We start from the raw sequence: 24,181 nt of genomic DNA on the forward strand, positions 1-24,181 counted from the left end.
TAGTCCTCGGTCCTACAGCCTGTCATTCCCTTCCCTCCGTCTCTCCCTCCCTCCCTTCCTTCTCTTCCCTTTTCCTTTCCCTTTCCCTTTTTCTCTTTGTTCCCTCTTGGCTCTATGAGGCAGTGTCTGGTGTCTCACTGTGTAGCCCAGCCTGGCCTCAAACTCTTGATCCTTCAAACTCTGCTTCCCGAGTGCTGGGATTACAGGCATGCATCCACCTGTTTCTAAAACACCTGTTTCCAAGACAGCTCTCTGGGGCTACCCGTCCCTTGGTGTCAGCTGTCTGGTGACTTTGTCCTTGGCCTTGTTTTCTTACGCACTCTCTAGAGAGGATACGACCCCCTCCCATGGCTCTAAAACCATCCCTGTTGAGGTCCCCTCCTAAGCTGACTACTGGCCTCATTTGACTAACCTGGGGTCTCTGAAACCCGACATGGCTGGAGGGGAGTCATGCAGGCAAACAAACCATTTGTTAAAAATAATCAAACACCTTCTTTTCTTCCCTCATTCCCCGGTGTCCCTCTCATATCCCTAAATGCTTGGAAATCACAGTTTACTCTGCCATGTCCCTTCAGCCCAACTTTCAGGCACTGAATCAATCTCTCTCTCTCTGATAAAACAGGAGGTTTAACCAACTAAACGATGGAGCCAATTGGTACTCTCTCTCTTTTAGTTGAGAGAAAGTTAGAACCATGTTGCCCTATCAAGCTTGCATATCTTCAACGTGCATCTCCCGAGAATAAGGACATGTTCTCATTTTAAAGCAGCATGATTATTAAAAGTCAGGAAAATAATGACATACTGTTACCTGATGTCTGATCTATATTCAAATTCCTACATCCAGCCTCAGAAGACCTTCCCACAGATGCCCTGTCAGTTATAAAGGGGAAGGTTGGCAGTAACATGGAGAGCATCACCAACGCACCACCTTCACCATGAGACCAAGGTGATCGCCAGGCACACGGACACTGCACGTACCCAATATGACGCCCTCACTCATCAAGTCTGTGGCATTTGTGACCAAGCATACAGCCTAACACTCATCACTGGGTCGTGTACGGCCACCCTAATTTACCCTGAGTATGGCCATCTCATCCGATCTCAGAAATTAAGCAGGCTTGGGCCTGGTTGGCACTTGAATGGGTGAAACCTGGGACACATCCAAATGGAGGAACCACCTGGAGACGGAAACGCCGCACGCTCCAACTGTCAGGAGCATGGAAGGTCTCAGAGACACCACAAACCAATGCAATCCGTTGTCTGGATTGAGTTCTGGTTATTAAAATAAAACACGTTCTCAAGGACAGTGTGAAGTTCATGTTAGAAGTGGCCTGATCTCCCCCCACCAGCACAGGCTGTGTTCAGACTCACAGCTCACAATCTGTACTCCTCCTTGACCCTACGTCTCCAGGTTGCCCTCCAGCCCTCCACTGTCCACACCAACGCCTGCCAGATCCTGGCATTTCTTTGGTAGCATTCTCAAGTCCTCCTGAGGTCTGCAGTCCAGCACACAGGACCCTCACGAACCTCCCACCTCACCAGGCTTACCTGCCCCACTACTGCCTGTCAACGATGGTGCAGGAGCCCAGACGCGTCCCACTAGTAAGCCAGCGACGGGGTCTGCCCAGTTCCATGGGCACTGGCAGAAGACACAAGACTCCTGAGTCAGAGCCACAGAACAGTTGATCACACACAGCAGTAGTCATGTCTGCACCAGTCTCCCAAGCCCGGATCCTCAGAAAGATGTGGAGGTGTCTGCACACATGCAGACCCCGGCAGGGTGCCTGGGGCGTTTAGCTTAGTGAGGAACTGGAAGCTCAGGAAATCTTCTTTTCCAAGAGGGCAGCTAGCAAGCCCATCCTGCTAGGGAGACTATCTTTATCATATAGCAACAGCCAAGTTCGCTTTCTGCCCTGGAGGGAGACGTTACCTCTATCTCCAAGACTGCTGCGTGGACAAAGTGGGGGGTAAAAGCCATCCAGACCCCTGGTCACTGGTCTGCTGGCATACAGGAGCCCCGTGGAGGCCTGCCTCGGGGGCCCCGCCCTCAGACACCAGCCTCCTCTCCCCGTGTGCTCTCACTCACCAGCTCTCTGGAGCCTCTGTGCCCCAAACAGGATGCCCCCCTCATTCCCAAGTCACGTAGTCACCCACCCAGGTATGCAAGGAGTTCCTCCACAGGGAGAGCTTGGCCCTCAGCCCCTCCCCACCCCCAAAGGGCATCTGCTCCTCTGTACTCCACAGCACCAGCGTGTGCCACTGGACCACCCGGTGTCACATCGTCATGTCTGCTTCCTCCTCAGTGACAGCCCACTGAAGGCAGGGCTCTGGCTCTGATACCTGTCCCTGCCCTCGCCATGACCAGCCCACAAAGGGACTTGGTAACAGTGGGGGTGAGTGGGTGGAGGACAGATGGAACAGTTAACCCGAGCATCTCAAAGCCGCCCGCAGTCTCTTCCTGTCACCTGACTTGGAGTTGGACAAGGACGCGATGAAGCTGCATAGGGTGTGTGTGGTTGGGGTGGGGGGGCTCACAACCATCTTCTCATCCTGGGGCGGCCTTCCCTGGGTTGTGGGAGGGAGCACTCCAAAATCCTTCTTAGTTGGGAATGTAGCTCAACGGCGGAGGGTTTGCCTAGTTAGGCACGAGGCCCTGGGCCCGGTCCCCAGCACAGAGAAGAGACAAAGGAAGGGGTACGAGGTTTCTCAGTTACTCAGCCGCAGCTGTAGCATCTGGATGCTGGGAAGTCAGGTGGAGGCACCCAGGGTTCAGTTGAATGAACAAGTGCCAGTCACATGTACCTGTGGCAGCTCTGCACTCTATAGAGAGCACTGATTTCTAAATACGAATTGAATCTGTGCTTGATTGAATTGGGTTTTTTTTTCCCCCCACTTGTGGTTTTGTTTTAGACTAAGCCAACTGGTTTTCAGCTGGGGAGATTTTGCCCCTGGGGTTTGGGTGGGTACAATCTGGCAATGTCTGCAGACAGTTTTGGTTTTCCCAAGTTGAGAGCATGTTGTCAGCATCCAGGGGGCGAGAGGCCAGGCAATGCTGTGAAACGTCCTCCGCTGTCCAGGTCAGCCCCACAAGGAAGAACCAACCCCCTGAGGAGACTCAGAAGCCTGCACTAGAAGATGGTGACTGCCCCTTCAGGGCCATGCAGGAGGGACCAGACATCTCTTAGAAAGGAGCTTTTGCTCTCCTTTATTTTAGAGACAGAGACAGAGGGAGAGAGAGAGACAGACAGAACTGGTGCACCAGGGCCTCAGCCAGTGCAATCGAACTCCAGACACTTGCGCCACCTAGTGATCATGTGTGACCTTGCGCTTGCCTCACCTTTGTGTGTCTGGCTTACGTGGGATCTGGAGAGCTAAACATGGGTCCTTAGGCTTCTCAGGCAAGCACTTTAACTGCTAAACCATCTCTCCAGCCCAGAAATGTTTTTCTTTTCTTTTCTTTCTTTCTTTCTTTTTTTTGGGTGGGGGGTTTCAAGGTAGGGTCTTGCTCTAGCCCAGGCTGACCTGGAATTCACTATGTAGTCTCAGGGTGGCCTTGAACTCATGGCAATCCTCCTACCTCTGCCTCCTGAGTGCTGAGATTAAAGGCGTGCACCACCACACCTAGCTTCTTTATACACATACACATACACATATACATATACATATGCATATACATATACATATATATTTATTTATTTATTTATTATTGACAACTTCTATACTTACAGACAACAAACCATGGTATTTCCCTCCCCTCCCCCACTTTGCCCTTCATAACTCTGCTCTCCGTCATATCCCCTCCCTCTCTCTATTAGTCTCTCTTTTAATTTGACATCATCATCTTTTTCTCCTATTATGAGGGTCTTGTGTGGGTATTGCTAGGCACTGCGAGGTCTTGGATATCGAGGCCAAATTCTTTCCGGATACAGCTGTATGTAAGGAGGGGTGGTACCCTTCCTTTGGCTCTTACATTCTTTCTGCCACCTCTTCCTCAATAGACCCTGAGCCTTGGAGAGTGTGAGATGTTTCAGTGCTGGACACTCCTCTGTCCCTTCTTCTCAGCACTATGTTGCCTTTTGGGCCATCACAGTGGTCATTGCCACCAGAGAGGTTTATCTTGGAAGTACTTGAAACCTTGTCATGTCAGTCCTCTTGGGCACAGTTAATGGGAGTCTGGCCTTGGGGGAGAGAGGACAGAGTCACAGGGGACTTCCATCCATGAGGACAAGGCTGATAATGCCTACAACCATACGGCACCATCCTCTGACATCTGAAGAGGTAGGCCAGGACCATCACCCTCAGGAGGCTCTGAAAAGATGTGCCTGTTCTGGATATTTCCCTTTTATTGAGTTACTGAGACAGGGTCTCATGTATCCCAGGCTGGCCTTGAACTTGCTATGTAGCCAAAAACGACCTTAAACTTCTCATCTTCCAGCCTCCAGTGCTTAAGTGATGGGATTACAGGTGTGCACTACCACACCTGGTCTATACAATGCTGGTGATTAAACCTAGGGGTTTGTACTTGGTTGGAAAGCCCTTTCCCAACTAAGCTATAGCCACGGCCTGTGGATTCTCTGATAATGCCTTGCATCATCCCAAGCCAGCAGTCAAATTTTGCTAAACTCCAAGGCCTAGTGAGTTGGGGATGCTTTCTACAAGGAGTGCTTGCTATGCCCTGAGCAACTTTATCCGAGGCTGGCTAACTCTGTCTGCACAAGGCCAGATCGTAAGTGTTTCTGGCTCTGTGGGTTGTGCCGTCTTGGTCACTGCACAGTCCCACCTCTGTGCTTCAGAAGCAGCCACAAAGACTATGCAAGCGAGCGAATGGACCTGCTGTCTTGTGCAACGGCAGCCACAGAAACAGTGGAGGGCTGGCTTTGACCCAGGGACCACAGTGATGAGTGATTTCAATTTACATAAACCACCCTTTGACCTAGGTACCATGAGGAGGCAACAGAGAAATGGAATGGCATGCCCACTTACCCCGCCATGACTAGAAAGGCTGAGCTGAGAGCAGTGAGTGCTTGCATTCTCCACCACGGCTGCCTCTCAACACCTTGGACTGGTCATGGTCAGGAGGTGGAGAGAAGTAGCTGGAAGGGAAACAAGGCCTGGGGAATGGGCCAGAACTGGAGGGAGAAGCAGCCGTGGGTGGAAGGGTGTGTGACTTCATAGTACATTCCCTTAAATAGTTCCTGGGCAGTCTGGAAATAAGGCAAAGAGGGGACCCAGTAAAAGACATGAACCTTCTGTGGTTCCCCAGGGTGGAGTCTGCACGAAGGTGAAGGTGGACTGGCCCCTGAACATTGACCCAGTGCTCAGCAGCTTTTACAGTGAGGAAGTTCCTCCTGGCAGCTAGCCTACAGCGCTGTGGATGGGTTCTTAGAGCTACTCCCTTATAGAAAAAATAAATAAAATAAACCCAATAAACAAAAACAAGCGTTTGGATGGTAGCTGCATCCAGTAACCTTCATCCTGGCTACTTCTGTCTCTTCCAGAGTGTGAGGTGCAGCCAAGGGCTTTGAAACCACCTAACTAACCTGCTACTCATAGTTCTGTTCCCCATGAGCTCGGTAACCTTGGGCACATTTCTTTGATTCTAGGACTTTCACTTACAGAATAGAGGAAGCAACAAACTGTGTCACAGGGCAGCTGTGAGGAGCCTGTCATTACAGAAGTGTCTGGACAAGGTGGACTACACCACCAGATCGCAGCCTTTCAGAGCTGAGCCATCCCGAGTCTTCCTCCCGACATGGCCTCCCAGGAACTGGCTTCCAACCTTCCAGGGAAAGTTCTCCTTCACCAAAAACACTCCTAGGGTGGCCTGCACTTCTCCTGTCATAGCTAGTGCATGGTGACATTGCATTTCCTGGCGGTCTGGCTTCTCTGAAACCCTGCCACCCCAGATCAGGTGTCACCTTCTCCCCGGTGCCTTTTCTGAAACCCAGAGCCACACGTCAGTGCTCCTCATTCACGGACAGATGTGTCCTGAGCACCTCCCCTGAGCCGGGCTGTGGGCCTCCTTGTGCAGACCTCCAAGGGAAAGGCACGCACCCTCTCTGGGTACCTCTCTTTGGTTGCACACACGGTCCCTGGTGACCCTTGTGCCCCCGGAGACCCTCTGACACCGCCCTGCGCGCTGCCAGCCCCGCCCGCAGCTGCTGCGGAGGGGAGGCGTTCTCAGCAACGATGGGGGAGTCCGTGAAGCGAGCGCCTGGCCCGCATCCCAAGAAGCCCCATGCTTCCCAGCGCAGTTACCATGGTTCTCACTCTCCAGAGTGCCAGTCTTCCAAACATCATTGCTCACAGGGTGGCGAGGGCTTTCCTCGCTTCCTCCCTGATGGTGGCCCTGGTAAACCAACAGGTCAGTTAAGAGTAGAGACTCTCAGGGAAAAGGCCAGCCAGAGGCTCAGAGGAATGGCTTGAGACCTTCCCTAGCTACAGCACCAGGCCATCATGTGAACTCTGCAAGCGTGGTGATTCGCGCTCAGAACCCACCTTAAGTTGGATGCAGAGGCATGAGCATCTGTAATCCCAGCGAGCCTAAAGAGTGACAGGAGGGAGACACAGGAGAATCCCTGGGGGATTGTGGGGCCAGCCAGCCTGGCCTAGGCAGAGGTGGCAGGAAGCAAGATGGACGTTGTCCTGTGACCTAAACACACATGTTTTGGATATACGTGCCCCCCCCACACATACACAAAGATATGAAAAATGACATGTAGAGCTGAGGAGATGGCTCAGCAGTCAGAGGCTCTTACTTGCAAAGCCTGCTGGCCCAGGTTTGATTCCCCAGTACCTACATAAAAAGCCAGATGCACAAAGTGGTACATGTGTCTGAAGTTCATTTGCAGCCACAAGGAGTCCCAGGAACACCCATATATACTCTCTCTCCATATATATATATATATATATATATATATATATATATATATATATAGTGAAACAGAAACAAAAAAAGTGGAAAATAAAGTTTTAAACAATGACATGAAATGCAAATATATGCAACTTGGACACAAGCCCAAAGGCTCTCTCCAAGGGGACTGCGCAGGAGACGAAGGTGTGATATGGGCGGGCACAGGGGAAGGCGAAGCTGAGAGCAGAGGTCACACGTAAGCATGGATAGACAAGTGTCATCTCTCTTCCCTTGGTCTCTGCACCAGCTGTTTTCCAGCATCCTGTGGTCCCCACAAGGTATGGAGCCTGCGCCCTACATCCCCACTCCTTTGTGCAGACCAGCCCCTCAGCTTCCATCCTGCTTCCTGTCCGGTCCCTACCGCTCCTGGAGCTGCCCAGCCCCACCCCAAAGCCTCAGAAAGGGTGCTGATTCGGGACCGTTCTCGAGGAGTCTGCATCTCCCCCCACCCCACCACCGCAGATGACTACGCTACTCCGCCGATTTCTCCCCCAGCCACCGCTCTTGTCCCTGGTCCGCATTTCCCATGAGTGCGCCACAATGGGCTGTATCAAATGTTTGTTTATGTCGACAGGCATTAAGTCTTTTGTGTTTCCTTTAACCACACCAAGCCTTTTACCCTGAGGAGGGACAGAAAAGGAAGTTAAATAGGCAGGATTTGTCTCTGACAAGTCTGCACTATTTATTCTTTCTCTTTTTGAAATCCCCACATTTCCTCAATGGCATGATGCATCATGTGGGGCAACAATGCCTGGCTAAAGTTAGGTTTGCCAAAGGCCTGAGGAGTTGTTTCTGGTGGGAATCAGGAGATAGAGGCTAGATGACTATGTTGGCATCCCCCTACCCTATCCCAGGGCTCCCCTAGCTCATAGTGGCAGTCTGCTGGGTACTTACTTGAACACTTTTTGAAGCCTTGCCAAGCGTGGTGCTCGCCCATGGGCAGGCTGCACCAGCCAATTGCATTATCTGTCTGTGTGTCTGGGCAGAATTATACCAGCTGATCCCTGGTCCTGTTATCCTTTTTTTTTTTTTTTTTTGCTTCAGATCCCATTCATCTTACCTTACATCACCTCTGGTCTCCTTTATTCTTTTTTTTTTTTTCTTCCAATTTTATTTACTTATTTGAGAGAGAGAGAGAGAATGGGAGTGCCAGGGCCTCTAGCCACTACAAACAAACTCCAGATGCCTGCGCCACCTTGTGCATCTGGCTTACGTGGGTCCTGGGGAATCAAACTGGGATCCTTAGGCTTCACAGGCAAGTGCCTTAACCACTAAGCCACCTCTCCAGCCCACCTCTGGTCTCCTTTAACAGCTCTTTGCACTCAATCGGTTCTCTACCTGGCAACCAAGATGCTCCTCGCCAAAGCTCCCTTCCCCGCACACGTGTCTTCTACCTAGAAAGCTTCAGAGCTTCCTGCTGCCTCCCCAGCTGGTCAGGATCTCTCAGGCTCTGGTCCAACCCCACACCTCCCCTTCTTATCAAGGTCCTTGGCCATTAGCAAAACACAACAGCCTCTGGGCCCATCATTGGGTACGTTGTCTCCTTGTTCCAAATGTCCTTTCTCTGATTCTTCAGGACTCAGACAGACCATCACTACCTCCCCAGTGCTTTCCCCCAAACACCAGGTGAGGGCTTTCTCTTCTGCACACTCACTGTTTCCCCCAGAGTATCAGTCCCACAGTGGGGTCCACTCTCCCCGATGATCCAGTGTTTGGCATTTAGTACTCCTCCAATATCTGTTTGTGGTATGATGTGAACCAGTTCTGTGAATCAAAACCTTTAGTTGGTTTCTACATCTCTTTAAAAAACTTAACTGTTCATTAACAGATTCATTTCTTTACAACAAATGGGGCTGGAGAGATGGCTTAGCAGTTATGTGCTTGCCTGTGAAGCCTAAGGACCCTGGTTCGAGGCTTGATTCTCCAGGACCCACGTTAGTCAGATGCACAAGAGAGCGCACGCGTCTGGAGTTTGTGGCTGGAAGCCCTGGCACACCCATTTTCTCTCTCTCTCTCTCTATCTGCCTCTTTCTCTCTCTGTCACTCTCAAATAAATAAATAAAAATGAACAAAAAAAAAATGAAAACAAACAAGCAAACATACATTGGCTAGATACACAGCTCATTTGGTAGAGTGCTTGCCTAGAACGCACAAAGCTCTGGGTTTGATCCGCAGCGCCAATATACTGTGTGTGGTGGTGCATGCCTGTAATCCCAGTACTTGGGAGGTAGAAATAAAAGGTCAAAATTTCAAGGTCATACTTGACTATGCAAATTCAAGGCCAGCATGAGACCCAGTCTCAAAAAAAAAAAAAGGTCTTTACTGGAGTGGGAGCTTCCAGGTCGCCTCTGGCCTTCCTGGTAACCAAAGCCAGAAAGGAAAGCAGTGGTTTACATGACTGACGACTTCAGGCCTGCTACAAAACCTCTTTGTCCCGCAACCTTGAGAACCACTTTTTCTTCTTTCTCCATTTCTCACGCAGTTCCCAAAGAGGCTCCACCCTGAGAGAGCACCAGACCTAAATGACAGCAAATAAATCACCCTTATCCTGACCAAGGGACCTCTGCTGGGCCACAGGTCCTGGCAAGGAAGCCAGCAGGTCCCTCTTGCATCTGCAGGTGTCCTTACCAGGACTGGATGGGCCTTCGCCCTTCCACCCAGAGGTCCTACAACTAATCCAGCCACATGCTCGGATTACAAAAGCACTGAGAAGGGTAAGGCAAGCTAAACGAGCTATTTCTTTGGAGTTATACCAGTTCTGAGTCAACCCTTATGGACACAAGGAGGTGGCAGCTTGGATTTGTTCCTTCCTGGTTGGCATAAATCAAATGCTTGGCAAGTAAATGGGAAGCTTGCTCCTTGGAGGAATACTTTTGTAAACTAAAAGAATAGCCCCTAAATGACCTTGTCAGAAGCACTTGCAGAGCTGGAGAGATAGTTTAGCAGTTAAGGTGCTTGCCTGCAAAGCCTAAGGACCCAGATTCAACTCTCCAAGTTCCATGTAAGCCAGATACACAAGGTGGCACATGCATCTGGAGTTTGTTTGCAGTGATTAGAGGCCCTGGGGTGCCCATTCTCTGAGCCTCAATGGCTTTAAATTTATTCCTTGGTTCAGGCCTCCTTTCCTAAACCCTAACCCAAGACTCAGCCCCCAGGATGTGCCCGCCACCTGGGAGGCTGACATGTGGTTGCAGTGCCACAGGGGTGGGTCCAGATGCCTGGTGCCAAGAAAGCACAGGGAAATTAGACCTAACTTCACTCTGGTCTGAAGGGCATTCTGCCCTGGCAGCTCCTGAGACAAGAGCTCAGAACACTTGTGTGCGTTGATGAAATCTTTCTCCAAAGGAAATACCCTTTGTCTACTCAAAATAGAAAAGGAATACCTCCAGGCTATGAGAATCACCCTTCAGAGCTGGGGGTGGGGGTGGGGTGGGAAGCCAAGTCGCTCCTTGTTGGAGTTTGGAGCTCTGAGGTTTACAAGGCATTAGCTTCTCTAGTCTGTGCCATAGCTGTGTGCAGGAAGGCAAGGAGATAACCCTCAGCTCTGCGCCTATGCCCTTCTCTCCCTGTACCATCCAGTTTGAGCCTCACCTTAGCCAGCGGGCTCTCCAACTTGAAGGGCTTGCAGAAAAGATAGCTGGGCCCACCCACAGAGATCCTGATTAGCGGGTGGGCCTGGAGCCAGGCAGAAAGTTCACCATGCTATCACTCCCACAGCAGTGGCTAAGGAGCTGAAGGACAGAGAAGCCAGGCTACTTCCCTAACACCTTCCAGCCAGAAAGCGACCATATTTTCCCATGGAGGTCTGCCTACTTGTGAAATCTTCATACATCCTAATTCTGCTTCCAGGGTCTCTGTAACACCACCCAGCCCCGTGTCTTTACACCTATCTTTAGGAATGAATATTGCTGTTCATGCCTGTTTTACTTAGCTGGCAGGGCCAGCTGGGATTGCTGAGATGAGGATGTTTGGGGAGCTACGACTATCCTCCAAGACACATGCAATTGCCAGTTCTGCAACTCAGGAAAAATGAGGAAAAGTACAAGTGGGTGGACCACACCACATCCAAAGACCCCAGGTGGTCACAGCTCCAATTAGAAGTAACTAGAACTGTAGGCCAGACTTAATAAAGGGAGTTTAGAGAGGGCCAGATGGCTAGCCTTAAGGGAAATCCCCGGGCACACGCTAAGGATTTGGTTCAGTTCCCCAATAGGAGACGCGCACGTGGCCTTTTCCATAGAACGCTCCGGGTCCTTGTTCATGCTCAGGATGACAGGTGGGGTTAGGGAGACGGGACTGGGATTGAGTTAAGCATCTCCATGTCGAAGAAAGATACGACTTGTCCTTCGTTAAATCTGTCCTGTAACGGCGCATGCCCCCAGCTGCCATTTTCAGTGCTTCCCTTGGCTGTAACCAAGACCTGTTCTTCATATCGCAACCCAGGGCTGGGGTTCCAAGGGGTCTGTATTCCCACTAAGAAGCTGGAACAGAGCCTGCCTCCTAGCCTGCTCCTCCTCCTCCTCCTCTGTTTCAAGGTAGGGTCTTGCCCTAGCCCAGGCTGACCTGGAATTCACTATATAGTCTCAGAGTGGCCTCAAACTCATGGTTATTCTCCTGCCTCGGCCTCCCAAGTGCAGGGATTAAAGGCGTGCGCCACCATGCCCGGTCCCCAGCCTCCTTCCGAGTGTTCCGTGTCCAGTGCTCAATGTCCGGGACGGGCTTGCAGTGAGGTGCAGTGCCCTGGGGCCAGTGTGGTGGCAGCAGCTTTCGGTTCCAGCAGAGGCAAGACAGAGGGCGGGCAGAGGCAGGGTCCACGGGACCTGAGGGACGTGCACATGATATTTGCCCCTATGGAAGATCCCATGTGGATTTCCAAAGGAAATTCTTTTTTCTTCTTCTTCTTCTTCAGTTTTTTGAGGTAGGGTCTCACTCTAGCCCAGGCCGACCTGGAATTCACTCTGTAGTCTCAGGGTGGCCTCAAACTCACGGCCAGTCCTCCTACCTCTGCCTCCCGAGTGCTGGGACTAAAGGCGTGCGCCACTACGCCCGGCTCCCAAAGGAGATTCTTTAGGATGACAATTCCGTTGTGTGGGAGAGGAACAGGTGAGGAGGAAAGATAGCAGCACGTGGAGAGCCACGGCAATGCCTGGATCACACCGAGTCCTGCCCCGACTAAGGGCCACGTAAGCTACTGAGAAGCCACAACGGCTTGCCACCACCCCAACCAGGCCAAGCCCCCATCTCTCCCTAATTCCCTGCACCGGAATCAAGAAAGGGGCTGGCCTTACAGATGCTCTGTGCGGTAGCATCTTTGGGGGACAGGTGAGATCCTACAGGGGAGGCCTTGACACCCATGTTCCCTTGCCACCTGTCACCTTTAAGGTTTGTCATACTTGTCCAGGTCTCCAGTAAGCAGCGCCTTTCTGAGCTAGCTTGCGTCTTAAAGGGAGCACACTGACATCTGATATCACCAGGGAAGGGGCGCCCTGTGATGGGGCCCGGGGTTGTTAGTTCTAATACAGTCATTCTTGTATGCACACACACGTGGGTCCATGTCTGTGCAGCTGCACATACATGTGTATGGATGCCTATCTGTGGAGGCCACGGGACAAGCTTGGGTGCTATGCTTGGGAATGCTGTCCCCTCCGTCGACACAGGGTCTCTTATTGGCCTGGAGCTCACCAATTAGGTTAGACTGGCTGGCCAGCGAACCCCAGAGACCCATCTTCGGTGCCTCCCTAGCACTGGGATTAAAAATGCGCACCACTGCCCCTGGCTCTTTAAATGTGGGCACTGGGGATTAAACTCGGGGCCTCATTCCACACAGCAAGCACTTGACCCACTGAGCCGATCTCCCCAGCTCCCCAGTACAATCGCTTTTGTTTGTGCCTTGATTTTAAACACACAGGGATTTTATTGTTATCGTTTTCTGTGGGGGAGGGAGGCTAAAAAAGTTATGTATCGGGCTGGCTTAGCGGTTAAGCGCTTGCCTGTGAAGCCTAAGGACCCCGGTTCGAGGCTCGGTTCCCCAGGTCCCATGTTAGCCAGATGCACAAGGGGGCGCACGTGTCTGGAGTTCATTTGCAGTGGCTGGAAGCCCTGGCGTGCCCATTCTCTCCCTCTCCCTCTATCTGTCTTTCTCTGTCTGTCGCTGTCAAATAAATAAATAAAAATAAACCAAAACAAAATTAAGATAAAAGTCACGTGTCAGGGTAAGGATGAGTCTCCCGATGGCTGGAACTCTGCACCCCCCTGAAATACTGATATACATGCCAATGAGTGCGTACATCAACCCAGCGGCGGGGTGGGCGTCACGAACTGAGCACAGCTCAGACGTCAAGGGGCTGCAGAGCCACCCACCTCCGCGCTGCCTTCCCGTCGCCCCACCCCACCGCTCTCCCGCCTTTCAGCAACAGATTCGCTTTGGCAGCTGGAGTTTGTCCTCTGTTCACATGACAACCTGACTTACAGTCAGTCACCCCGCAGTGGGGGGCGGGTGAGGCACGGGATTGATGAGGCCCTGGCTCACGGGGCTGGGGGCAGCCAGGGCGGGTTTCATCACCTTCCTCCTCTCACAGTTAAGCCTCGGGAATTCTAACGCCAACAACATCCCTCTGTTGGTTCAGCAACCCAGGATGAGGGCAGTGGCCGGGCTGGAAGGCATTCCCCTGTCTTCCTGGAGGCCCACCATTAGGTCAGCCTGGTGACTCAATGCCAGGGGAAGGGGTAGAATGCCCTTTCCATATACTTGCAGAGTCCCACACAACACCGGGAAGCCTGGAGCAGGGCGACTCAGCAGTGTCTATGTGCGGGGAAGCGGGGGTCCTGCACCCTGCGAAAACCAGCACGTGCCTTCCGCTGGATCTGGCCCATTGCTGGAGTCCATACTGCCGTCAAACCGCTTCCCCCAGCACCTATGCTGGGCCTGATGTTTACCTGTGCGATTCTGGGCACAGGTGCCAGCTACCAGCCTGGACCTGTTGCTTCCTGAGCTGTTCTCCATCCATCCTCCTGTACTCATGCCCCCTGAGGGCTGACTGCACACCACTAATGAAAACCAGGTTTGAGCTGGAGAGTTGGCACCGACCACCCTCTAACTGGACTGGAGGCCCACTCCATATGGGAGGGAACACATCCCTAATACTGAAAACTTAAAACAGGGGTAGTCATGAGCCTTAGGTGGGTAACATCTGCTGCTGTCTGGCTGAATATATATACTATGCTTATCAAACTGCCCGGTAAGCACTTCTCTTAATGTTCATGCCCATATATTAATGCTACTCTCACTTTTGGTAGAGAACCTTCTCTTTTCAGATGGCACTGACCTTGGGATGACTCAGAAGGCATCATGGTGCTGGGAAGAAGTGACAAAGGAGTGCTCAGCACTGCAATATTTCTATCACACCTCCCAAGGCTCAGGGTCCATAGCGGAAGAGTTGAAGGGAAAAAAAGTAAGAGCCAAAAGAAGGGTAGGACTCCTTATAACGTGCTCCTCCAGACACAAAATGGCCTGGATATCTATGACCTCTCAGTGCCTGACACTACCTACACAAGACCATCATAATAGGAGGAAAAGATGATGACATCAAAATAAAAGAGAGACTGACTGAGATGGGGAGGGGATATGATGGAGAATGGAGTTTCAAAAGGGAAAGTGGGGGGGGAGGAGGGTATTATCATGGGATTTTTTTATAATCATGGAAGTTGTTAATTAAAAGAAATTGAAAAGAAAGAAGAAGAAGAAGAAAGGGCCTGGACCAAGTCACACAGACTGCACAAAGGAGCCCTTCCTGGGAGACAGCTGTCAGCAGCCCATGGTGAGCCTCCCACTCACCCCCGAAGCAACCACTCCACTCCCTAGAACCTCCTTATTCTGCCTGGGGGCTGTAAACAGAAAGGAGGGAGCCCTGCAGAGACTTGATTTGTGTTGCCACTGCTTGTGAGACGCCAACACAGCCAGGGCAAGTTAGCTGGAAAGACCCTGGGCAGCATGCTGCAAAGCCCAGGATAAGATCACCAACACGGACCCCCCCCCCAAAAAAAAAAATCACTTAGGGAATGAGTTAAAATAAAGGACTTTTAGGCCCCTTCCCCAGGCCCAGGCTGAAACCCAGAAACCTGAATTTTCAGAACACATCCCAGATGATTGAGATGAATCGACCCCAGCTGTAGTTTGAGGAACACAGCCCCTCCCTTTGGGTTTCAGTGGGGAAAGTGAGGCCCAGAGGGCTAAAAGGACTTCCTGAGAAGACCCAGAGTCCAAGTCCTCCCCCCTTGCCTGTGCACCCCACTACACACATGCACGCACGCCCTGTCCCTCCCACCTGCCCCATGTGCCCCCTGCCACCAAGTTATTACCCGCAAACACAGATTTGCACCTGCCCTGTTCAGGGTGTGCCAGACAAGGTGGGAAATGCTTGCCCCGCCCCCCCCCCCCCAGCCTCCTCCATTTGACCCACTTTATCTTCTGACCTCAGAGCCCATTACTGTCCCACAAACCCTTTGCTGATGCTAACTCCAAGCTCCTCCTTAACCGGCCTTGTCTCTCGCTGTCGCTTATCAGCACCGCACCTCCTCGCCCCTCCGTGAACCCTCCCCATCTTCCAAGGTCCAGGGGAAAACCTGCTTCCTCCAGGAAGTCTTCCTTACTCTTCCGTCCCTGGCACTGTCATCTCAAAGGCATAACACCAGAGCATGTTTTCACTACCTGTTGTTACTATCTAGTCGGTTCTGCTTCGAATTATGAACTGCAGACCAGAGCCTGCCCTTCTAATTACCCACCCGCTCAGTAACGTTCCTTGTACATAGTAAGTACAAGGGACCTCAGGACTAATGCAGCGCGGGGAGGGAGGCTTGGCCTGGAGGTAGCAAGCCCTTGGCTTGATGACTTTCCTATGACTCCCGGGCTAACAAACACTTCGAGGCCAGCCGTGGCGAGTCGAGTCGAGGTCAGAGCTTTCCCTAAACTGTGCTTCTGCCTGTCACCACCCCGCAGCCACCGCATCTCCTGACACGTCAGTTCGCCGGCACCCCTCTGCTTTCTTCAAATGCCACTCGGGCTGCTTACCCAGCCAGTCTGCCTTGGGCATCTTCTGCGATCATGCCCCTGTCAAAACATCATTCACCCTCCTGCACCTGGCAGAGGACCAGGTGCCTGGCTGCCCGTCCCCACTCCCGCCAGTGGCAAAACGCTGGGCGGCTCACTGCGACAGTGCCCTTGGGCCAATTGCAAGTTTCCCTGCGCATCGGGCAGAGTGGCTGACAACGCTGTGGCCCCAGGCGCACAGGAGCCCCAGGGCATCCTTGACGCCCCTCTCCCTCTCTCGCTGAGGGCTGACCATCTCCTCCTCCTCGGCAGCCATCTCTTCAGCACTGGTACAAGAAGCTCACTCCAGATGGACTGACAGCTTGAGTTCTAGGGCCCAAGCCAAGCTTTGAGAAAGGAGCCCTTTATTCTTTGTTAGCTGTCAGATATCTAGGGCCCCTGAGACCTGGAGATACCTGGAGGTTTGGAAGAAACCCCGGAATCTGGAAGCCATGACACCCTGGCTCACAGTTCAGGTAGACAGAGCAAGCTTTCTGCTTAGGGGAAACTCAGAATTCAATCCTCATGTAGAACCATTCTTTAGAGATGGCACTGCCCCCTTTTTCACCCATACCAACACAACTATTATGAACCCCCAAAATAACCTCCACAGAGCATGAAGTTTCTCCATTTCCCATGAGTTACTATCATCTCCTAACATATATATAAGTATATGTATATACATATTTATTGAAAATCTCTACTTACCAACATAGGTCCACTTGGATCCTGCAAGGAACAACAACAAAAAAGAAACTAGTAAGTGAAAATGAACTGGAACCAGGAAAACACTACAAACTTGATTTTGAAATGAATAAGACTGATCAGAAAGTGAATTCCCAGAAATTAAAACTTCTGAGCCAGACCATGGCTCCTTAAGGCAGTTGTGCTCCATACGCAGGCTCAGGATGGGAAGTCCATGGGGGGGGGGGCGGTTCATGGACTCAGGACAGGATTTCTGGAGCAGATGCACCCCATACATCTTAGAGAAGGCTAACCTTACCGTCTGGACAGATAATTCCACGCAGCTGGGAACCCCAGAGCAGTCTATTTAGTGTTAGATCTTCCTCCCCGTCTCTCTCCCCATTTCTTTGTTTTTAAATTATTTATTTATTTATTTATTTGAGAGAGTGAGAGAGGAAGAGAGAATAGGCACACCAGGGCCTTCAGCCACTGCAAACAAACTCCAGACGCATGCGCCCCCTTGGGCATCTGGCTTAAGTGGATCTCAGGGGAATTAAACCTGGGTCTTTTGGCTTTGCAGGCAAACGCCTTAACCGCTAAGCCGTCTCTCCAGCCCTTGCTCCCTGTTTCTAACAGACACCGTGTTCATCAGTCGCCTGTGGGCCCTGCCTCAGTAGGGCTTCCCTTCCCCTTTCCCTCACAAATGCTGGCATTCTGGAAACCTTGATCACCACCTTGCTTTTTCCCACTCAACGACATATCCTGGAGAACCCTTCACATCAGTACCCCAGAGAATAGCAAAGTGCATACGGTTCTCCTCCAAGAGAGCTGCCGCCCTCACCGGAGTTACAATCCCAAAGGTGGCAGGAGCGTGGAGGAGCCGTTCTATCAGGAATAAAATGCTAGTCACCTTCCCGCCTCCCACTCCACACTCCTTGCACTATACAGGTCCTTCAATCTTACATCAAAAAGGTATTTTTAAACAGGTGTTGTCATCCTATCTGCCCACTTTCTCCTTCACCTCCTGGAGACAAACACCTGAGCTGAGATACGGACACAGACGGGGGAGGGGGCAGGTACAACTCTTAAGCCCCTCTCTCCTGATATCTTCCCCCCCCCCCCAAGGGAGGGTCTCACTCTAGCCCAGGCTGACCTGGAATTCACTCTGTAGTCTCAGGCTGGCCTCAAACTCACAGCGATCCTCCTACCTCTGCCTCCCTAGTGCTGGGATTAAAGGCGTGCGCCACCACGCCAAGCTTCTCCTGATATCTTGCCTTGGCTGTTAATTGGAGGCACGGTTGGAAGAGTGAGGACCTGGCACCCCCCTTTCCTCTCCAAATTCATTTGTAATAATAACATAGTTGGCAAGTAATCTGGCCACTTATCATGAGCAGGCATTTCTTACCCAAGCCAATGGTGGTTTTTCAAAGAGGACTTTAAAGAAAAAGAAAGAAAAAAAAAAAAGGACTGCTGCTTTTTATTTCTTGTTAAAGTTGTTTTCATACCTTTTTCCATTATAGCTATTATTGTCTTGTTTAACTATGTGGTTTAATTAGTTGTGGTTTTAATTTTCAAATTTAATTGGTAATTTTGGATGCATGCATGTATGTGTATTATGTGTGCATCTATGGGGGCACATGTGCTATAGGACGCATGTGGGTGTTAGAGAACAACCTTGGGGTGTCACTCCTCATCTTCCACCTTCTATAAAACAGGGTCCCTTTTGTTCACCACCCTGAATGCTGGTCCCACTAGCCTGTGGGCTGAGGGATTCTCCTGACTCTGCCCTCTACTATCATAGGCGCATGGCGATAGACGTGTGGGCCACTCATCTGGCTTTACATGGGTTCTGGGGATTTGAATCTGGCCATAAGGCTTTTGACACAAGCACTTTTAACCACAAAGCCATCTCCCCAGCTCTAACTGATAATTTTTACCAAATATCACCCACACATAGTTCAGACTCAGATGGTTCTACAAGACTTTTAAACAGATATCAGCCCCCAAGAGCCTCTTTCTGTTCACTTGCCCCTAGAACAACAACTTTGAATTCATTTTAAATGATTCTCTCAGATTTTGCCCATTACCTCTAGAAAACATGCTTGTGTTGTTCCTATTGGGTTTTGTAGGGTTAGGCATCTCGCCTTGGAAGACAAGGATGCGGTTCTCTTGCATAAATCCGCAGCCCGTCACCTCTTTTCAAAAATAAGGGAAATTGGCCTACCCTAGATCTTGAGTTTGCTAGGAGGCTTAGCACATTCGTCATAATCTTTAGGGTCTTAAAGCCTCCTTCTCAATCTTTTTTTTTTTTCTAGATGGGGTCTCACTCTAGCTCAGGCTGACCTGGAATTCACTCTGTAGTCTCAGGGTGGCCTTGAACTCACGGCAATCCTCCTACCTCTGCCTCCCAAGTGCTGGGATTAAAGGCGTGCGCCACCACGCCCAGCTTCCTTCTCTATCTTTAGAGCAGTGAGCAAAGGAGTCTAAACTGCTCATAGTTGACAGTGCCATGAACCTTCCCCCCACAAAAGCACATAAACTCAGACACAAAATTTCATGCACCACTGATCTCAGAGGTCTATGGACCCCATAGGATCTCCCTGAGCCAATAACTGGATGAATTACCAAGCTTGTATGTGACCCTTACATTTGCTACTAGCTCTTTTACTGAAGCAATGGTGAATAGAATTCTTAAATAGTTTATTTATTTATTTATTTGAGAGAGAGAGAGGCAGATAAAGAAAGAGAACGGGCGTGCATGCCAGTGCCTCTAGCCATTGCAAATGAACTCCAAATGCATGCGCCCCCTTGTGCATCTGGTTTATGTGGGTACTGGGGAATTGAACCTGGGTCCTTAGGCTTCTCAGGCAAATGCTTTAACTGCTAAGTCACTTCTCTAGCCCCAAAAGAATTTTTAAATGTTGCCTTGGCACCAACTTCTTTTCTAGACATTTCCCTTCACTGCTTTGAGGGGCTTGCCACTGAAATGGTCATGGATTTCAGAGGCCCAGGAAGCAGGGTGATTACTCTTTTTGCCAGGCAGAGCACTGGGAGGCATAAGGAGTAAAATTCCACTAGTAAGAAGTCTCCCTCCCTTTCCCACTGGAGGAGATCCAGAAAGCCCCTGGGCAGGGCTGCTTTGGCCAGGAAGTTGCATCCCACCTGTCCCAAACCAAATCCTAGCCTGAACATGCACACACACCTCTGCTACCCTCCCCCAGGACTGCAGCACTGAGCTCTGGGTAGCTCGGTGGCACGCAGCGCAGAAGGGTCATCTGGGACTATAAACCCTCAAGCGGTGACACAGGACCGACACTTAGTGCTGAAACGCAGCAGCACTTCCTGCCTTCCCTGCTTTGGGCCAGCCTTCTTGGTCCTCAGAACGTGGCGCTTTGGTCATAAATGGCAGGGCAAGAGGGGATCTAGAGCTGGAGAGAAGCAACAGAGTGAAATGAAGGCGAGGATGGTGAGCCTGTAGAGTTCTTTCTGTGGACAATAGGGCCCACCCGGGTCTGACGACAGGAAGATGTTCTCAGAGACACACCTGCCCGCTTGTGTGCACAGAAGTGTACTTGCTCTTTCCCAGAACGGCCCTCACCGGTTCCCCACCTCTAGCCTTAGGGGCAGGAGTCAACAGGATCACAGCGAGCCCGTGGGAGATCTAACCCAGTATCCAGTAGCTTCCTGAAGGAGCAGGTTCTTGCCAGAGGAGAGCAGTGCCCTTCCCAAAATTGTCTTCTCCTGAAGACCTGGACAGCTCAGCAATGCCTGCTGAAACCTGCAGACCCAGCTGACATAGGGCACGGAGTTGCCCTGAGGAAGTGGAATTTACCAATACTCAGGGCTCTGCCTGCTTCCTGCCCTGGTTGCTAGAACCTTCCATGAGTAACCCACACCTGCACCCAGGCAACCTGAGGCCGCCCTGCTCTCCACTGAGCTCAGTCCAGGCAGAGCGGGCTCTACGACCAGAGCCCACGAAATGCCCGTCAGCCACAAGGTTCTCTCCAGAAGACCCTGGCTCCACCCTGGGGCTTTTCTTGGACATTCACTGGTGCCAACTGCTAGATGTTTCAATGCCCCAGGCAGAGGTCAGACCATGCTTTGACCCTCTTACTCAGCTAGTCCTCCAGCCCTGGCCTAGGGTTAATATTAACGTCCTGTACACCTCAGTGATTTTTTTGTTTGACCCTCCCCATCCTCCTGCTGGGGGGGGGGGTCAAGAAGGCAGGAAACTTGCCCAAGAAATAACAGAAGAAAATCAGAATTCAGGTGTGGATAGACCAGCTTCTTGGTGTGACGTGAAGGTAGGGTTTTTACTGCCAGCTTCTCCCATATCAGCTTGGAGGGGGAGAGCTCAGAGAAGAGTGGGCACCAGCTGCCAAAGGGAGGGGGGCTCGTGCTTTTAAGGAAAGAGACACCATAAATGGTCCTCTTCTTGAGCAGCTCACCACCAGAAAAACTTCTAGCTACTTTGACCTCTTTGCAGCTTCTCAAAGAGGGGGATGCACGCCAAAGTTAACAGTTTTAAAATCATGTCCACTTTTGTTGACGTTCTCCCACCTTCTGTTTCTCCCTGACCACAAGGGCGGGGGAAGGGGTGATAGTAAGCAGATCGTGCCAACCAGCAGTGAGCTGCCCCTGCCCGGCTTCCTTTGACCTTCCCCACCAGCTCAGTGACCTCCAAGGTGGAAGGAGAACAAAGCTTTGATGCTGAGAGGAAGAGGTGACATCAAACCCTATCCCCCCTCACACATGCCTGCCTAGCCAGGAAAGGGGGGAAAAATCAATTTTCAGGCATTATGTTTACTCTTGGTCCTTCTATAAATGCCTCAGCCCAGGAACTGTAGCAGACGCAAGTGTCCCCACAACTTGGGGCCAACTCTGTCGAGGGCAAGAGTGGCTGTCATGGTAACTCGCCCACCGAAAAGCAGCTGGAGAGGCAGGCGAAAGCTTCCATCCTTTTCCAACTCCGAAGGAGATAACCCCGCGGGGACATGAACCCACACAGTTCAGGAACCCTGCCCACTTTGACCTGCCATCCTACCCAGCGCCCTCGGCTCGCCAAGCCCTTTGGGGTTCAGCCCCTGGTAACATTCAGAAATAACGTGTGTGTGTGTGTGTGTGTGTGTGTGTGTGTGTGTGTGTACACGTGCACATGCACGTAGGTGGTGGTCACTAGAGTCCTCCAGGGCAAAAACACTGGTTAAGAAGGGGGGGCTACATCATTATCCCTTTGACACGGAGGTAAATCTGAGGCTCAGCAGTGGGCCCCTTCCCTGGTGGTCACCCCAACTCAGAAAGCCAGCCACTTCTCAGCCATCTGCACGAGGCTTAGGAGGTTTAAGGCTTGAAATCCTGTTCGCGAGTTCCCAAACCGCATCTCCAGAGCCCAGGGTGCCCCGGAGCCGCCGGGCCAGCCTGTACCGCGCCAACGAGCCAACCAAGCACCTCTAAAAAGACAGCGCGCTCCATCCCAGCTCAGCGGAGCGCGCACCCCCCGAAGGAAAAGTGACCATCCTTGGCAGAAAATGTGCGCCCTGCTCCCAGAGCAGACGCCGAGCAGCCGGGCAGGACGCCCTTCTTCCTGCCCAGAGGGGTGTGTGTGTGAGAGAGAGAGACAGAGAGAGAGGGAGGGAGGGAGAGAGAGAGAGAGAGAGAAAGAGAGAGAAGGACAGAGAGAGCGCGCGCGCTCAGGACAGTGGAGAAAGCCGGCAGAAACTTTACCGTTCAGCGGGGCCGCGCTGGAGAGCTGCGCCCGTAGGATGGCCAGCAGCAGGACGGCGAGCCCGCCGCGGCGGGGCATCTTCGGCGCGGCGCGGCGCGGGCACGGCACTCGGGCTGGCACCCGCTCTCCGGGGCGCGGCGCGGGGCGCTCGGAGCCGGCGGGGCGCGCAGCAGACCGCAGACCCGCGTGCGCCGTTTATGCTCCAGGCTTCCCCTCCCCAGGCTGCTTTTATGCAGCGACTCAACACCAAACGTGATGTCATCGCGCGGGAGGGGGTGGGAGCGGGAGCAAAATGCCCAGCCTACGTGAGGGCTGGTGCCCCAGGTCCCAGGTGAGCGGTGGCCCTCTGTGGACTGCGCTCCCGGGGTCGCCGCTTACCTGGGGAGCCAGTTCTCCCCTGGGAACTGCCTGCAGGCAGGGAGCGGTGTCTGTTTTCCCAACCACGGGCCTTGGTCTGTCACTGCCCCCTACCCAGAAGCTCCCAAATGCAATGGTATCTGGGCCAAAGCCTTCTTGGGGGGGGGGGGGAGGGCAGTCCTGCTCTTGCGTGGACCGGGCACAGGTCAGCTAAGTGGCCGCCTTCATTCAGAATCTCTGCGAATTGCAGTGCGTCCGGACAAGGGAGGCTCTTCTCGGTGTAGCCACAAAGAATCGCCAGTAGGAAAGGAGAGTGAGGGAACGTAGCAAAACAACAGCTTTACTCGGCAATTAGAATCCCCACCCCCACCCCCCGCACACACACCCCATCCCCGTTAGAGTGGGTTAGGTGAGGCTGGCTTGCGTGTTCACGCAGTTACCAGCCCATCTTCAGTCGGAAGCTGGGCACTGGAAGAGAAGGACCGCTGTTATTTCCGGGGCATCTGCTATGGCCAGACACTGGACCCGGTAACACGTCTTGTCCACACCGGTGTCCAAGCTCTGCTTCCTGGGCAGGTTGTCACCACCTGATGCTGGCTGGCTTCTGCCCATTTCTGACATATTTCTTGTTTGTTTTTTTATAAAGATTTATTATTATTTATTTATTTATTAGAGACAGAGAGAGGGGGAGAGAGAGAAAGAGAATGGGCACAGCAGGGCCTCTAGCCTCTCGCGGATTTCTTGTGTGTTGGGAGGGAAGGTGCACACATGGCCTGGCTCTCATGTGGAGGTCAGAAGACAATTTTGGTGCCCTCACCTTCCGCCTTGTTTGAAGTAGGGTCTTTCCAATCGCTGTGCACCGGGCTACCGGGCCCGCGAGCCTCTCTTCTGGCTTAAAGGCTAGCTCCGTAGCATCTGGCTCTCTTTAGGTGGGTGCCGAGGAACTCGAGTGCTTACATTTGTGTGGCAATACTGTGTCCACTGAGCCATCTCCCCAGCCCCTCCTGGCCTTTTCTGCACAGTTTGCAGTATGCCCACTCCGATTTCGGACCACATGCGTACAGTTCTGACTCCCTTCGTGTCCAGCTGTTAGGTCAAGGTGCTATTAACCTCCTGCCCAGAACACTCGTTAAATCTTCCCGCCATTCCCATCGCCGAGGTCATTTGTGCTTCTGGTTTCCCTGGGTCCTTGAAGGGTCTCTCTACTGCTCCAGATGCCCTCCTGTGACCCCATCCCCTTCTGCCCATCCGCAGCTCTGGGGCAGGACCTCGCTGCAGCCAGCGCCAGTCTTGTGTCTGTTCTGAGCTTCTCAGCCTAAGCAGACAGGCTGACCTTAGTGACCAACCGAAGACATTTGTTCACCCAGGTATTGCCGCAGCTGAGCGCCACGAGGAAGCAGATGCCACCCACCCTTCA

General features: G+C 52.1%; 1 protein-coding gene across 4 annotated transcripts in view; it reads right to left on the bottom strand.

The window, feature by feature from the left end:
* The window catches only part of Ca12 (carbonic anhydrase 12), a 61,444-nt gene extending 38,954 nt beyond the window's left edge, over window positions 1–22,490 (bottom strand). For all 4 annotated transcript variants that reach the window (XM_045160163.1, XM_045160165.1, XM_045160162.1 and 1 more), the window contains exons 1-2: window positions 22,407–22,490; window positions 16,707–16,727 (exon numbers count right to left, since the gene is read on the bottom strand). In XM_045160163.1, coding sequence (XP_045016098.1) covers window positions 16,707–16,727; window positions 22,407–22,485 — 100 coding nt within the window. In that variant the 5' untranslated portion in view covers window positions 22,486–22,490. The remainder of the gene's footprint in view (window positions 1–16,706; window positions 16,728–22,406) is intronic.
* Window positions 22,491–24,181: the final 1,691 nt, after the last annotated feature.

The sequence above is a fragment of the Jaculus jaculus genome, chromosome 10 (assembly GCF_020740685.1).
Source record: "Jaculus jaculus isolate mJacJac1 chromosome 10, mJacJac1.mat.Y.cur, whole genome shotgun sequence".
In the NCBI taxonomy this organism is placed as follows: domain Eukaryota; kingdom Metazoa; phylum Chordata; class Mammalia; order Rodentia; family Dipodidae; genus Jaculus; species Jaculus jaculus.